This window comes from Mauremys reevesii, linkage group 6, assembly GCF_016161935.1.
Source record: "Mauremys reevesii isolate NIE-2019 linkage group 6, ASM1616193v1, whole genome shotgun sequence".
Taxonomy (NCBI): Eukaryota; Metazoa; Chordata; order Testudines; family Geoemydidae; genus Mauremys; species Mauremys reevesii.
In genome coordinates, this window is record NC_052628.1 from 120,795,605 (window position 1) to 120,809,141 (window position 13,537).

The 13,537-nt window shown below is 42.2% G+C and overlaps 1 protein-coding gene across 5 annotated transcripts in view; it reads right to left on the minus strand.

The window, feature by feature from the left end:
* Positions 1 to 13,537, minus strand: part of PAX5 (paired box 5) — a 224,138-nt gene that overhangs the window by 75,559 nt on the left and 135,042 nt on the right. Inside the window, exon 9 of one of the 5 annotated variants that reach the window (XM_039545499.1) lies at positions 12,816 to 12,947. The exons of the other annotated variants lie outside the window; for them this stretch is intronic. Within the exon in view, the coding sequence (XP_039401433.1) occupies positions 12,919 to 12,947 (29 nt within the window). The 3' untranslated portion in view covers positions 12,816 to 12,918. Of the gene's footprint in view, positions 1 to 12,815; positions 12,948 to 13,537 lie in introns of those variants that run through there. 5 annotated transcript variants of the gene reach the window in all.

Sequence of the window (13,537 nt, forward strand, 5' to 3'; positions counted from 1 at the left end):
GGATTTGGACATGATTTTCAGAACCACTCCACATCCCATTATCACCAGGGCTCATTCACTTTAGCAAGCAGATTGCACAATTGTTTGCTCGTCAGCACTAGAATGCTGGGAATCTTGATTCTGAAGGAAACATTGTGTAATGGTGAGAGAAGTAGTCACAAGGACGACGGGCAAACAGATTGATTTGATGTGGATTAGACTTGGCTCTTTGCTATTATAGAGTTAGGGTCTGTTTCCAACTCTAACTACAGTGACCTTGTGCAACCTCATCTTATTTGTAAATTAGGGGAATGAGAGTTGTCTGCCCATTAGGTCTGGTCATTGGATCTCGGTCAATAACAACAGTTGTGAAGTACACAGAAAAATGAATAGCAGTCAGTGGAAGAAGAAACTTGAATGGTCTCCGGGCTACGGGATATTCTGTGAAAGAGAGAATCCCATTTTCTCCCCCCTGCCAGGAGACTACATTCAGTGCTACATTCCATGCCAGGATCACGGCATTCAACCCGGCACTCTTTTTACTTCTGAGGTTTTGTAGCTTGTTCTTGGCACCAGCTGTCAGATTTTTAATGGGGCAGACCAGAGACCTGTTTCATGTGGATATTATTGCCCAGAGATTTTTTCCCCTAATTCTGCACACAAAACAAATGTTCTGAGAAAGTTTAACTGTAAAGAAGAGGTAATTGAGGAAAGTTGTATAGTGGGAAGCCTTGACCAAATGGCCCCAAATTTACCCTACTGCATTCAAAATGGACCCAATTTTCCATCATATTTTAACCAGCATTTTTAGCAAATCATTTTGGATATTCTTCATTTACCAAAAATATTGAAAAATGTTGATAATCTCTGTGATTTTTGCCCAAATGTTCATATACACATGCACAAGTATCGTTTCCTTCAGTCTGTGGCAGGAGGCAGGCTGGACGATGTTGAGCACTGCTCTAGGCAGAAGCTCTAGAGTGAAGCAGAATGACACTCGGCGGCTTACGGGATAAAGCTGGTTTTCTTATTCTAAAAATGGTGCTTGTTCAGTATTAGAAGAAAATGACTGTGTTCCTTTCCCAGCATCACATGACACCCCTCTGCACATCTGCCTTTTGCAGAGGATGCTGGGTGTGCAGCTCTGCCCTCCTGCAATGTGCCTAGAGTGGCCCCACATAGCTACTGAGTTGCTCCTCCTCCTGGCCTTTTTTTTCCCCTTCTTCCTTCTCCCACCCACGCCAAGTAGTCCCCTCTCCCACTTCTGCCTCCATCACTCTCCCTGTTTCTTCCTCCATGATCTGCCACTCTGAAGGGCCACCTCCTGCCTAGTCACTAAACCCATGAACTAAAGTCCAAGGTGGTGGTCACATGATTGCCACTGCCTCCTGTAATGAAGTTCAGAATTTAATGTAACGAAATGCAGACTTGAGGGGTGAGGGATAGCTCAGTGGTTTGAGCATTAGCCTGCTAAACCCAGGGTTGTGAGTTCAATCTTTGAGGGGGCCACTTAGGGATCTGAGGCAAAAATCAGTACTTGGTCCTACCTAGTGAAGGCAGAGGGCTGGACTCCATGACCTTTCAAGGTCCCTTCAAGTTCTAGGAGATTGGTATATCTCCAATTATTATTTTTTTATTTATTATTATAATTTCATTTAAATCACTGAAGTAATATTAGCCATGAGCCCAATGTCAGTTTCCCGCAAACAACTGCATGAGCAAAACTTTGCTTGCCCAATTGTTTCCTAAATGAAAACACAAATGGGGTGAGACCTGGAGGAACTGAAATTCAATTTCTAACTTGCCAAGAGGTTCATGAATAATTTCCCCCTGACTATATGCCCAGCTCTATTTATGGACATCAAACCTACTGCAGCATGCTTACTGCCATCAGTTACCTCCCCTGCACCTAATTAGAGGCAGATAAAACAGTGGTAACACACAGATCAGCTGTAATGATTTTGTTAGCTCGATTATTCTTCTGACAATTAGGTCTGGCTGCCAAGGCCTCACAGGAATGTCAAAGTCTACTTCCTACAAAGCAGGTAATGTCACAGGTGTGACCATGAAATCAATAACGAGGCATAGCTCTTTCAGAGGGCATCCAGGTCAGACGGAACAGCCCTTAAATTAAACATTGATAAGCAGAACACAATTATCCATCATGTTTAAGTGCCTGCGTGAAATTAGCAGCCCGGGAATGAGAGCAGTGGGGGAAAGGTTAGCAGAGGAGGTATTGAAATGCACAATGTCCACCGTGACTGTGGCTGTAAGGCTGTGACAGTAGCACTGTAATCGGCTATCTAAGCCATAAAATTTAGATTAAGCACACTGTACTGGAATGAGAGCCCCAGATGTGGCTTCGTTTATTTCCCTTCTCACCTGCAGAGGAGCAGATATATAAGGGAATACAGTCACGTCTTAAAGCGTGGATTTACACTTGTCAGAGACACAGCTACATCCTCTCTAAATATGAGGCAAAGTGGGATAAAAATTGGAAAGACATTTCCTTGTGGGAAGGAAACATGAAAAGAATTTTTACAAAAATTCTTCTTTTCAATTGCTAAGCAACTCTGTGTAGTTACTACCTACTACAACCAATTCTAAAAAGAACATTTTCTGTGTCACTCAATCTGACTTGCTTGCTTTCTCTTTTGACTGGTGTTGCATAAATTTCCCGTGGTATTTTCTCTAGAATCATTGAACTGATATGCCCCATGACCCACCTGCCATGCTTCTGTACCAGACATATTGGTTTCCTCAATATACAGAAGGGTTTGGAACGTTGATATTAGACGTTATGTGGAAAGGTGCATCAGTGCCAGGTTCCCAGAGTCAGAGTCCACAACATTACAGAGAGAAACACCTTACTATCACACGGTTATGATGGATTAGGGGAAAAGATAAATCTTCCAGCCTGCATGCAGTTGAATCTAAACAGATAACTAGAGTTCATATGAAATTCAAGATTGGAAGATTTTTTTCAGTGAAAAAAATAAAGCTACACAGGATGTATACAAGAGCCAGTAATCTTATTCCCCTGAATACTTGGTTTCTCTACTTCCCTTTTCTCTTGTATGTTTGAGACTTGTGTTGATGAAAGATGCATCTGTGTCAATGTGGTGAGCATGACCCACAACCTAAAATACAGATCCTTGGTCAACCTACTTCTGAACTCCTAGTGACACCATTAATTGATTACAGCATGTTAGTCTTCTCCTAGAGATGGCAGTAAGTAATCTATTAGCTAGCGTGACTAGAGCACTGGGCTGGGAGTCAGGAGACAGGGGTTCAATTACTGGATCTGCCACTAGGCTGCTGAGTGACCTTGGCCAAGTCACTTCCACACTCTGTGCCTCAGTTGCCCCATCTGTACAATGGGGGAAATGATACTCCTTTGAGATCTGCTGAAGAAGTGCTAGGGATTATTATTCTAGACTAGGATTTCATTACCTAACTCCCTTAGGCACTTTTGAAAATCTCAGTCCCGTTGCTTGATCACTGAAAACCTTTAGTCATAATTCTATTATGGAAACATAAATCTCTGCTCAGTGAAGGATGCAGGATGCTTTCCATCACAAACTCAACGTTTACCTTGCACGCCACAACTTCACCTAAACTAAACCAATATGCCTGAAATTTCACGTGTGATCTGATGCCAAGGCAAGTTTGGAAGGTTTGGAACAAAGGTAAAAGGGTTCAGAACCATTCAGTGATCCCATCTTGGTATGGCTCATCATACCTACAAAACAGTTTGGCCTAAAAACTCCCAATACATTTTACAGCCTGTTGGTCTTGGTGAGGGCCGGTGCCTTTGACTGTCTGGGAGGATTTGTGGGCAGTGGTTGCACTTTATATTGATTCCATTTGTCAATGTTTAATTTATGGTTAATACGTCTTATAAGCATGGGACAGACATGGGTGGTGAATAGTTGGAAGCATATGGGTACAGGGTATTATGGACAGTTACATGCCATAGTTATAAGCAACCTAGGACTTAAATACCTTCAAAAATCTACCCCCTACTGGCCTGTTAGACTCTACAACAATCAATAACAATTGATTAACCATTTATTAAAACACCTATTAAACACTTACTAACCCTTTACTCACTATTTATACATGGAACCTTAATATAAAGTGTGACCTATTTAGTTACTAAATGCAGCTTCTTCGTAGACTGTGGGCTCGCAGAGTTCTCATCTCCATGTGGCCCCGATGCGCACCTTATCACCTCCGTAAGGTCCCAATGTGGGGGATGCTTTGGGGAGGAGTGGAATTCATCATCTCTGCACAGCTTGCATGCTCCATAGCAGGGGTCGGCAACCTTTCAGAAGCGGTGTGCCGAGTCTTCAGTTATTCGCGTGCCAGTCATACGTTTTAATGTTTTTAGAAGGTCTCTTTCTATTAGTTATATGTAAAGTAAATAAGGCTTTTAAAATGTTTAAGAAGCTTCATTTAAAATTAAATTAAAATGCAGAGCCCCCCTGACCGGTGGCCAGGACCCGGGCAGTGTGAGTGCCACTGAAAATCAGCTCGCGTGCCACCTTCGGCACCGGTGCCATAGGTTACCTACCCCTGCTCCACAGGCACTCCTGCCACTCAGCAATTCTCAAATGTCCAAAAACCCAAAGGAAATTCCCTGGCAAAAGAGGTCATCAACTGGAATTTAAGGTAAGGAGTGTGGGGTGGGGCGGTGGGGGGAGAAGCCTTAAGAGAACAAGTATCATTAGAAATGCGGACATTCCAATACAAGATTGCACCTTTTTTTTTTTTTTTTTTACAAAGTCTCAAACTCTGAGCTGTATGACACTTTTGCATTGCCAGAGGCTGAGTCAGCTGCACAAGTCTGAATTTGGCCTTCAAATTGGGAAGTATGGTATTGCACAGTTAAGGTCGCCCATGCAGCCTTATCACAGTATTGCCATTTACAGAACTGCAGAAAACCAGCACATAATGGTGCCACCAACAATGGACTGCTCCATTTTGTCACTGAGAAATGACTTTGCTGGTCCGCTATACCCTGGCTGACAGGCTGAGTGTAAATTGCTATGTCATTAATGCAACATAAATCTTTCTTTACACTGGAACTAGAGCTGGGTGACATTTTTTAGACAAAATTTTTTTGGATAAAAAAAAAATGAAGATCCCGGTTGACCAAAACATTTCACAAATTCATGTTAAAATTTACTGAATAGTTTTGGTTGAAAAGAAACAAAACCATCTAAAAATGTTGAGTTTTGACATTTTTGAAACAACGTGTTTTGACTTGTCAGTTGAAAGTGACTTTTTATTCTGAATTTTACTTCAATTTGTTTTTTTTTAAAAGGTAAAAAAAATGCTTTAAAACAAAACATTTCATTTCAGGTCAAACAAAATGTTTAGTGTGACCCAAAAGGTGTATGTGGTTTTTTTGTTGTTGTTGTTGTTTTGTTGTTGTTTTCAGCTATTATTGGTTCACCAAGAAATAGTCACATTTTTCGTTGTGGGTTGACCTAATTTTTTTTCTATTTTTCAGTTCAGCCATCAAACCAAGACACTGGTTATCTGCACAACTCTAACTGCAACAGCAAATCATTCCTGCCTTTTTCCCCTCACCAGAAAAAGACATGCTCTCACCTCTCTACAATCAAAATGACTGCATTCAGAATGACTATCCCCCACAGTGAACAGGATTTCAAATGTAAAAGCATTGACTTAACATACACATAGCTACCCATACCTGAATACATGAACCTCCTTAGGGAAGAGACCAATACTGCAGGGACCTCATCCCTCAGTTCTCCGCCCCTAGTACAACCAATTACACCTCTGCAAAGTGGGTATAGAACACTATCAAACCAAAATTCTCCTCTGGCTTTTACAGACATTTTGCACAAGTGTAAATGACTACACAGGGGGCCTGATGCAAACCCCACTGAAGTCAATGGGAGTCTTTTCACTGACTTCTGTGAGCTTTGGGCCAGGTCTGAAGTACAGGGCAGTGGCATTTGAACCTCTGTTCTTTGATAAAAACCTAGCCTTGTTTTCACTGTATATATTAAAAGCCATATGTGCATCATCGTGCATTATATATACTTTAGAATGCAACTTGAGAAAAAAGTCATTGCTGCAACAAATTATTGTGCAGGAAATTCATGCAACTGCATGAGGCTTGGTTTTTATTGGATATGAAAAGAAAACACGCATGCATAAACAGACACAGCACAGGCACTCATACACGCTTCCCCTTACTATTTTGATTATACCACTGGTCTCAATTGCCCAAAGCTACCATTTCCATGATTTCAGATGGGAATTTTTCACTGTACATCAATGCTTTGCTTAGCTATCTGTGTTAGTTTTGAAATGACATCGAGTGGTGCTTTCAAAAGCAAAAAAAGTGTCTACTTGGGAGACCAGTTAGCCTCCTCTTGTCTAGAAAACACATTAAAAAGGGAAACAAAGGGAGTCTTGAAAACAAAGATTGGGCTCGCCACCATTGGCAAACTTCAAGCCCGGAAAATTCTCTTCTTTGGACAGAGAAGAGTTCATCATTGAGGGAGTTTTACAAGCAGTAATGAAAGGAAATTCTACCTAACAAAAACCTCCAAAACAGGTCAAAATATTAATAAGTGCAGAAAACTCCAGCTGAAGCTAAAAGTGCCAATCTGGCTATTCTCTACTGTTGTGTAACGTGCACATGCATTTCATATCTACTCTAAGGTCTGAACTGCCCTGATGCACCTCACCACCGCCGCCAAATTAAAGATGGGTTTTTTTTCATCCCATTATTTCTAAAATGTTCTGCAGTCAGTGTGCTGGATGCAATGAATGGAAGAACTAGGAGAATTAAAACCATGCAATGAAACAGCTTTTTGACGGATAAAGCTATGGAAATTTTAGGCTCCATTTACTTCTCAATCTAATTTTGCCCTCTGATGCACATTATGCCTGAAATGGGATCTCATGTGGCTTGATCAGTCCTCTTAACGTGTGCAGAAGCAACCCATTCTCTCTATTGTTGTTTCCTTTCTGTAGCACAGCAATACTTCTAATAACCAAGGCACAGCAGGCACCAGGAGGCCATCTCCACATAATCACTCTGACACTACGAAGCTGCAAGACAACCAAGGTGATCCGCTGTTTGAAAACTTCAAAGCCAAAAGAGCCTCTCTCCCCTCCTAGTACACAAACACAATATCGGCAACCTCAAGCATTCAAAAGTCATAAGATATAAGCTTAAAAATCATGAGGTTTTTTTAAAATAATACATTTGTTGTCCTTTTTATTTGTCTTCTAGTGTTTGAACCTTCGGATACAACTGGATCACATACTCAAGCTTTTCTCTGAAGTCATTCACTTTCCTTTATTTTTTTAATGAAAGCAGGGGTTCTTCCATAATCCCAGCTGAATCCAGGAGCTGGGGCTTCAAGAAAAGACCCCGATGTTGTGAGTGTCACAATAAAAAGTTGGTAGCTCTGGAATGATCTACCTTAAGGTCACTGAAGAAAAAATAATCCTTGAAGAAAGCTAACCAGTGTATGGAGGAGAACTGGAAAGACTTGCCAAGCAACAGGAACCAAGTATAGTTTCAGCTGGAAATCAGGAACCTCACATATAATCTGAAAGCGTTTAGATGTTAACATAGGACTCAAAGTTAATCCTTCCTCTGGGTTTCCCAGTGTATCTTTTCTTCTCCATTTCATCTCATAGGGCCAGGCCTGAAATCCCTGGTATGAAAGGCTCTTCATGTGACCAATTCCACTGAAGCCAAAGGAGCTTCTCCAAGGAGTAAAAACAGTTCATGTGGTTTAAGATTTATAGGGCCTGATCCAGAGCCAACTGACTTCTGTGGAAAGATTCCCATGGACTTTAGTGGGATTTGAATCACATGCTTATGTCAATCTACCTTCAGGAAAGCACTGACGGGCATGCTTGATTTTCAGCATGTGCTTAAGTCCTGTTACAATGACACTTAAGCTCTTGCTGAAAGTTAAGCACGTGTGTAATTGCCCTCCTGAATTTGGGCCTTAAAGTGCAAGTTCTTCAGTGCAAGATAGGCAGGCCATTCATCCAGTTTTAAACCAGATACATAGTCCTGCATCCTATGGTCTGTTTCCCATCTGGTATTGAGACACAACCAGACTTGGCTTTGTCCTGTATCAGCCAGGGGATGCCATTTTGAAGAGCACACTGCTCTATCCCCACTGCCGTAACCCTACACATACTGTGCATGTGAGGTCACACTACTGGCAGCGGTGGATCCATGCTGGTGGGGCCAGGTCCACACCATTCCCAGAAGCACCGGAACATCCAGTATTCCAGGGATGAACGAGTGGCCACACTAATGCAAGCGCTGTCTTCATTTTATGTTGTGCACAGTATCAAGCACATTTATGTTGGTTAATAAAATAAAACAATAGTAATAACTAATAATAATAAGGTATGGTATCTAAATCTTTCATTCTCTTTACCTAAAATGACAGTGATGACTTAAGAAATGATTCTCAAAAGTGGCTGTTGCAATTATTACAAAAGACTTCCAGAAATCAGAACACTCATATCTCATATCGGTCCCACTCTTGCAATTGTTACTCATGCAAATAGTCCTGTTGGCTTCACTGTGACTCTTTACATGGGCAAGTATATCAAGGACTTCAGCAGATTTTAGCAAGCAGAGTTCTACTGCATGCCAATGGATTCAGAAATATGAACGGGAAAGGTATATTAATAATCAATTATCAAAGTTGCTCGATATGCACAGGGAACAAAACTTCAACTGGCTTGTGTAGCAGAGGGGTTAATCCCGTGCTAAGTTTTCCATTTCACAAGAATCAGTATTTATGATCTAGGTCTGGAATTCATGCGCAACAGAGACATATCAGATCTGAGGATCATTTCGACTGTAGTCAACAATTTTTATATTGTGTTTCATAACAAAGAGATTAAAGCCCAGCGCATTAACATTTAATCAATCAGAACTGAGCAAAATTCAGAATTTTCATCTCACAGGAAATTCTGACATTTCCACATTTGTCTTTCATCCCAAAATGGGATACAAAGCTGAAATATCAAATATTCCACGGATCAGAAATTCCAATAACAAATTATTTGGAATTTTTTCTATCAAAACAAAACATTTAAACATTCCTGAACTTCAAATGCTTCATTCAGTTTGTTGAAGTGACCTGAAATGCTCTGTTTCAAGTAATTTCAACATTAAACTAAATTTTCTCATTGCATTATGGAAGTTGTAATTCAGGAATCTGATGCCTCCCCTGTGAGCCAGGCTCCCTACCTGGACTACCGCATAGAGAATCATGTGACTTCTATAATGCACTACACAGGTCAGTCAGCTGTAAATGAGTGTATTGGCTTATGGGAGATGTAGTCCTACCAGGAGTCTGTCCCGTGGGAGAGTATGAGGTCCGAAACTACAACTCCCATCAGGCAAATTGCCCTAGGGCAATGCAGTTTAATATTTTGTTGAATTTATTTAAAAAAAATAGTTTTGGGTCTGTAAAAACAAACAAAAAACCCAACAACCACCAAAAAAACCCAAAATATTTCAGTTTGGGTCAGTTCGACCCAAATAATTTTTTCTGACCAAAAAAAAAAATTCAATAAAATCAAAATCTTCTTGTAGAAAATTTCAGTTGTGTGGCAATGACATATTCCGTCTAAATAGCATTCCTAAAGAAAATTCCTGATCAGCTCTAATTTTAATTTCATGCTGATAGTTTGGCCTCAATGTTTTTGTACTGATAGGCTAACCTTAAAAGGATCAGAGCATGAGTTCAGTTTGGATAAGCACCCAAAAGGTAACCTTTGGGCTCTGCAAAACTGGGCTGAAAATCCTGTGAGAAAAGAATCCTTTATAGCGTTTTGGCCTTTCCATTTCCAGTGCCAGTAAAATACAGGAAATTGTGACGGACTTAAAAATCTAAACTATTTCAAACCTGTTCCCCTCCATTTGCCCCAACAACCCCACCCCTTCCCATCTCAAACATCCACTCTCATCAACCATGTTCTCTAATTTCTTCCCCCACAACACCGCCTCACATAGCCTCAAAAAACTTTTGCTTGATCCCACCGGCCTCTTCAACTAACACCCTCATCTCCCTTCTTCCCTCCATCACTACATTTGTTGAATTATCCGTTTATAAAAGCCATTCAAATATTTTCATCAAAGAGGCATGACTGTTTTGGGGTTTGGAGTTTTCTGACAAAAAAATATTTTTAATTTCATTTTAGTAAGGGAAGCCCCATTTTCCACTGAACAGGGAAGATGAACGTAAAAATGTGAAAGTGTTTTTCCCCCAACAAAACATTTTTCAAGTATTTCCAAAAAGATGAAAAAAATTAAATGAAACCATTTTGGGGGGTGAAATACATGTAAGTATGGCCAAGACCATAACAGGGTTCAAAAAAGAACTAGATAAGTTAATGGAGGATAGATCCATCAATGGCTATTAGCCAGGATGGGCTGGAATGGTGTCCCTAGCCCGTTTGCCAGAAGCTGGGAATGGGCGACAGGGGATGGATCACTTGATGATTGTCTGTTCTGTTCACTCCCTCTGGGGCACCTGGCACTGGCCACTGTTGGAAGACAGGAAACTAGGCTAGATGGACCTTTGGTCGGACCCAGTATGGCCGTTCTTATGTTCTTATGTTTGATCAGCCAGCTAGCCTAGTCTCAGGGCTTTCTTCCACACTGCCCCTCACACCTCAAAATACCCCCCAGCAATAGTCTATAAAGCCACTACTCACTCCTCTTTACCGTCCTTCCTCACGACTAGGGCTTCGGATTTTCAGTTTTAACAGATAAACACCAATGAAACACTGGAAATGGTGTTTGGACATCCACATAAAACTCAACAACTGCTAAAAATACCCACCCACCCCCAAAATGAACCCTGAAAAACAGAAGCCCTACTCAAGACATCTCTACCATCATCCCTGTGGGAAATTGCCAGCTGGTAATAGCAATGTGGATGGCCAGTGGGGATTGCTGAGCTCTGTTGTATTTATCCGTTTGTATGAAGGCCACCAGCATGGCTGACACAGTAGGGACTGAACCAGGGAATCTCCAGAGCTAAAATTATGAGCTACTACAGTTTGCACTAAAGACTCCATGCTCTGTAGGTAAGTACTACAGCACCTCACATCTCTGTGAATTGGTATGGAGGGGAGTGGTAGCATACGCACCAGCGGGCACATTTACATGAGAGTAGGTCAAACACTGAAGAAAATTCTGACTGGCTCTAATTTATATTTTAGACATTGGTAGAAAAGAGGGGGAGGAAAGCACTCTGACTCAGTACTACCAGGTTGTGCAGATAGTTTCATAGACTATGTACCCTCATCCAAGTTCTTCCTTCCTTCCCTTTCTTTGTGAGTGACTTGACTTGTAACATTTGACTATTCTACATAACACTTGTCTAAAATATAAATAACTCCAATTATAATTCCTGATTGATAGAGTTGAAATCATGTCAGTCTGTACATTTGTACAGCACCTAACATGACATTTGTACAGCACCTGAATACTGTCTCTAGGTGCTATAACAATGATGGCTTTTAGGGTGTTGTCCCGGTGGAGTTGGATCAGTGAGTGGGCAGAGGGCCAGTGCGGAGGCTGAAGTTTTGTCTTCAATGCCCAAAATAGCACATTTTGCCACAGGGTAACTCACGCATGATAGCGATCCCTGAAATCCTACCAGAGATGATGCACTGTAATTTTACTGAGCGATACATTAGGAAAGGTCAACCATTGACAGGGGAATATAAGTATTGAGCTCACCTGGTTTACCTCACGGTAAAATTACAGGTGCTTTGTCTCCACTAGGATTTTACAGAGGGATTGCCAATGCATTTTGGTTTGGTTTTGGATGTTTTTCATGTCATTTGGTTATTTTAGACAATGAGAAAAGGTGTCCTTTTCCTCACTGTCTCATAACTCAAAAATGACAGAAGGGGATTTGTTCACACCTTCATCACATTTGTCTGAATGCAGTAAGCCAACCGTGGGAAATGCAGCCCAAAGGGTGAAAGTTTCCACAAGTTCTGAGCGTGTGAAAACAGAGGGTTATAACAGAAACTGCTTTGTAGCCTCGCTAGCTCAGGAGTAGAGGAGAGCAGCACCTTCACTCCCCCCTGAGTCAGCAACCAGTGTGGTCCCTCAGTTTCAATGTAGAACTGCCTTTAGGCTGCTCTGCATTACACCTGCTACCCATAGCTCCCAAGGGCTGCTCCAGCAGCTGGAGATTGCTAACGTTGGCCACTCCCCCTTTCTCCAGACCACACCCCTAAACTGGTGGGACCTGCTGCTGTACGACAGGTCGTCCCCCTAAGCCAGGTTCAAGTCACTTTAAATCACCAAAGTGCTGCAAAGCCGCTGCAACAGGACTGAAGATCTGTTCCCCCTCGCTAGCACTTGCTTAGTGTATGTTACCGGGCTGGCTGTGTTTCTTCCTTACAGCGTAGGGGCTCAGACCCACAGTCCTGACTCACCTTGGTACGAGGTGCAGGACTGGACCCAGGTGAACAGCAAAATGTCAGCGTTGGCTTTGGGATGGGAAAGTCCATTGCAATCCCCCACTTGATTTGCTCTGCATGTGGCAGACATTTTGAATGCAGGGACTCCCATGCTTTTAAATTACTTTCTGAATGTTACCTTCTGATGAGTGTAACCGTGACAGCCAAGTGCAGAGCTATGAAAGGGAGAATCTATAAAAGTTAAACAAAGGGGGTGGGGGGAGCCGGTTAGCCAGAGGAGCTCTCTAGTTCATACCACCAGTCAGTGACGTCAGGATTTATAACTGTATTAAACGGCACGACAGTCAGCCATGATAAATCAGTTTCCTCCTTCTTCCCAAATCACAGACAATAAAAGCTTTGGCAGTGCAAGTCATTCATCATCATAAAGACTTGAGACGTTCTAGTCATCAATTTCACTCACATCTTTAGCACACTGGAGAGGAGCGCTGGAGTTTTAAGGAAGAGAAAAAAATGGAACAGGAATAATTACAAAGGTCAAAAGAAAGAATCCCTCCAGGAAGCCGGCTGTGATGATGGCAGACTGAGGTGCTATGCTCTTCGCCGCGTGCCAGGGACACCGAAGAGTGCTGCCTTACAGCCTTCTTCTATACCGTGATGGAGCACACGTCTGAGGAGTAAACGGAGGTAGGGCAGAGGGTGCAGGGATGACACATTAGAACTGCTGGAGATTTCGGACTTCACACCCATGCCAGGGCACAGAGAGAAGAAAGCCTCTCTACACTGGCCATCCAGACCTCAGGGCTCTGCACGTAGGAGTCAGAACAAGCTGTGCTCCTGCCTACCACCACACCCACAGCACAGGGGTGCTGAGCCAGCATGGCAGGTGTTGTAATTTGTTATTGATAGCAGTAGTCTGACCATAGCACCCAGGATCCCCGGTCATGAACCCGGACCCCACCGTGCTAGGCGCTGCACAAACACAGACCAAAGAGACAGTCCACCCCCAGGAGGCTTGCAATCTAGGTATAAGACGAGACAACAGAGAGGGGAGCACAAGGACACAGTGAGACAATGC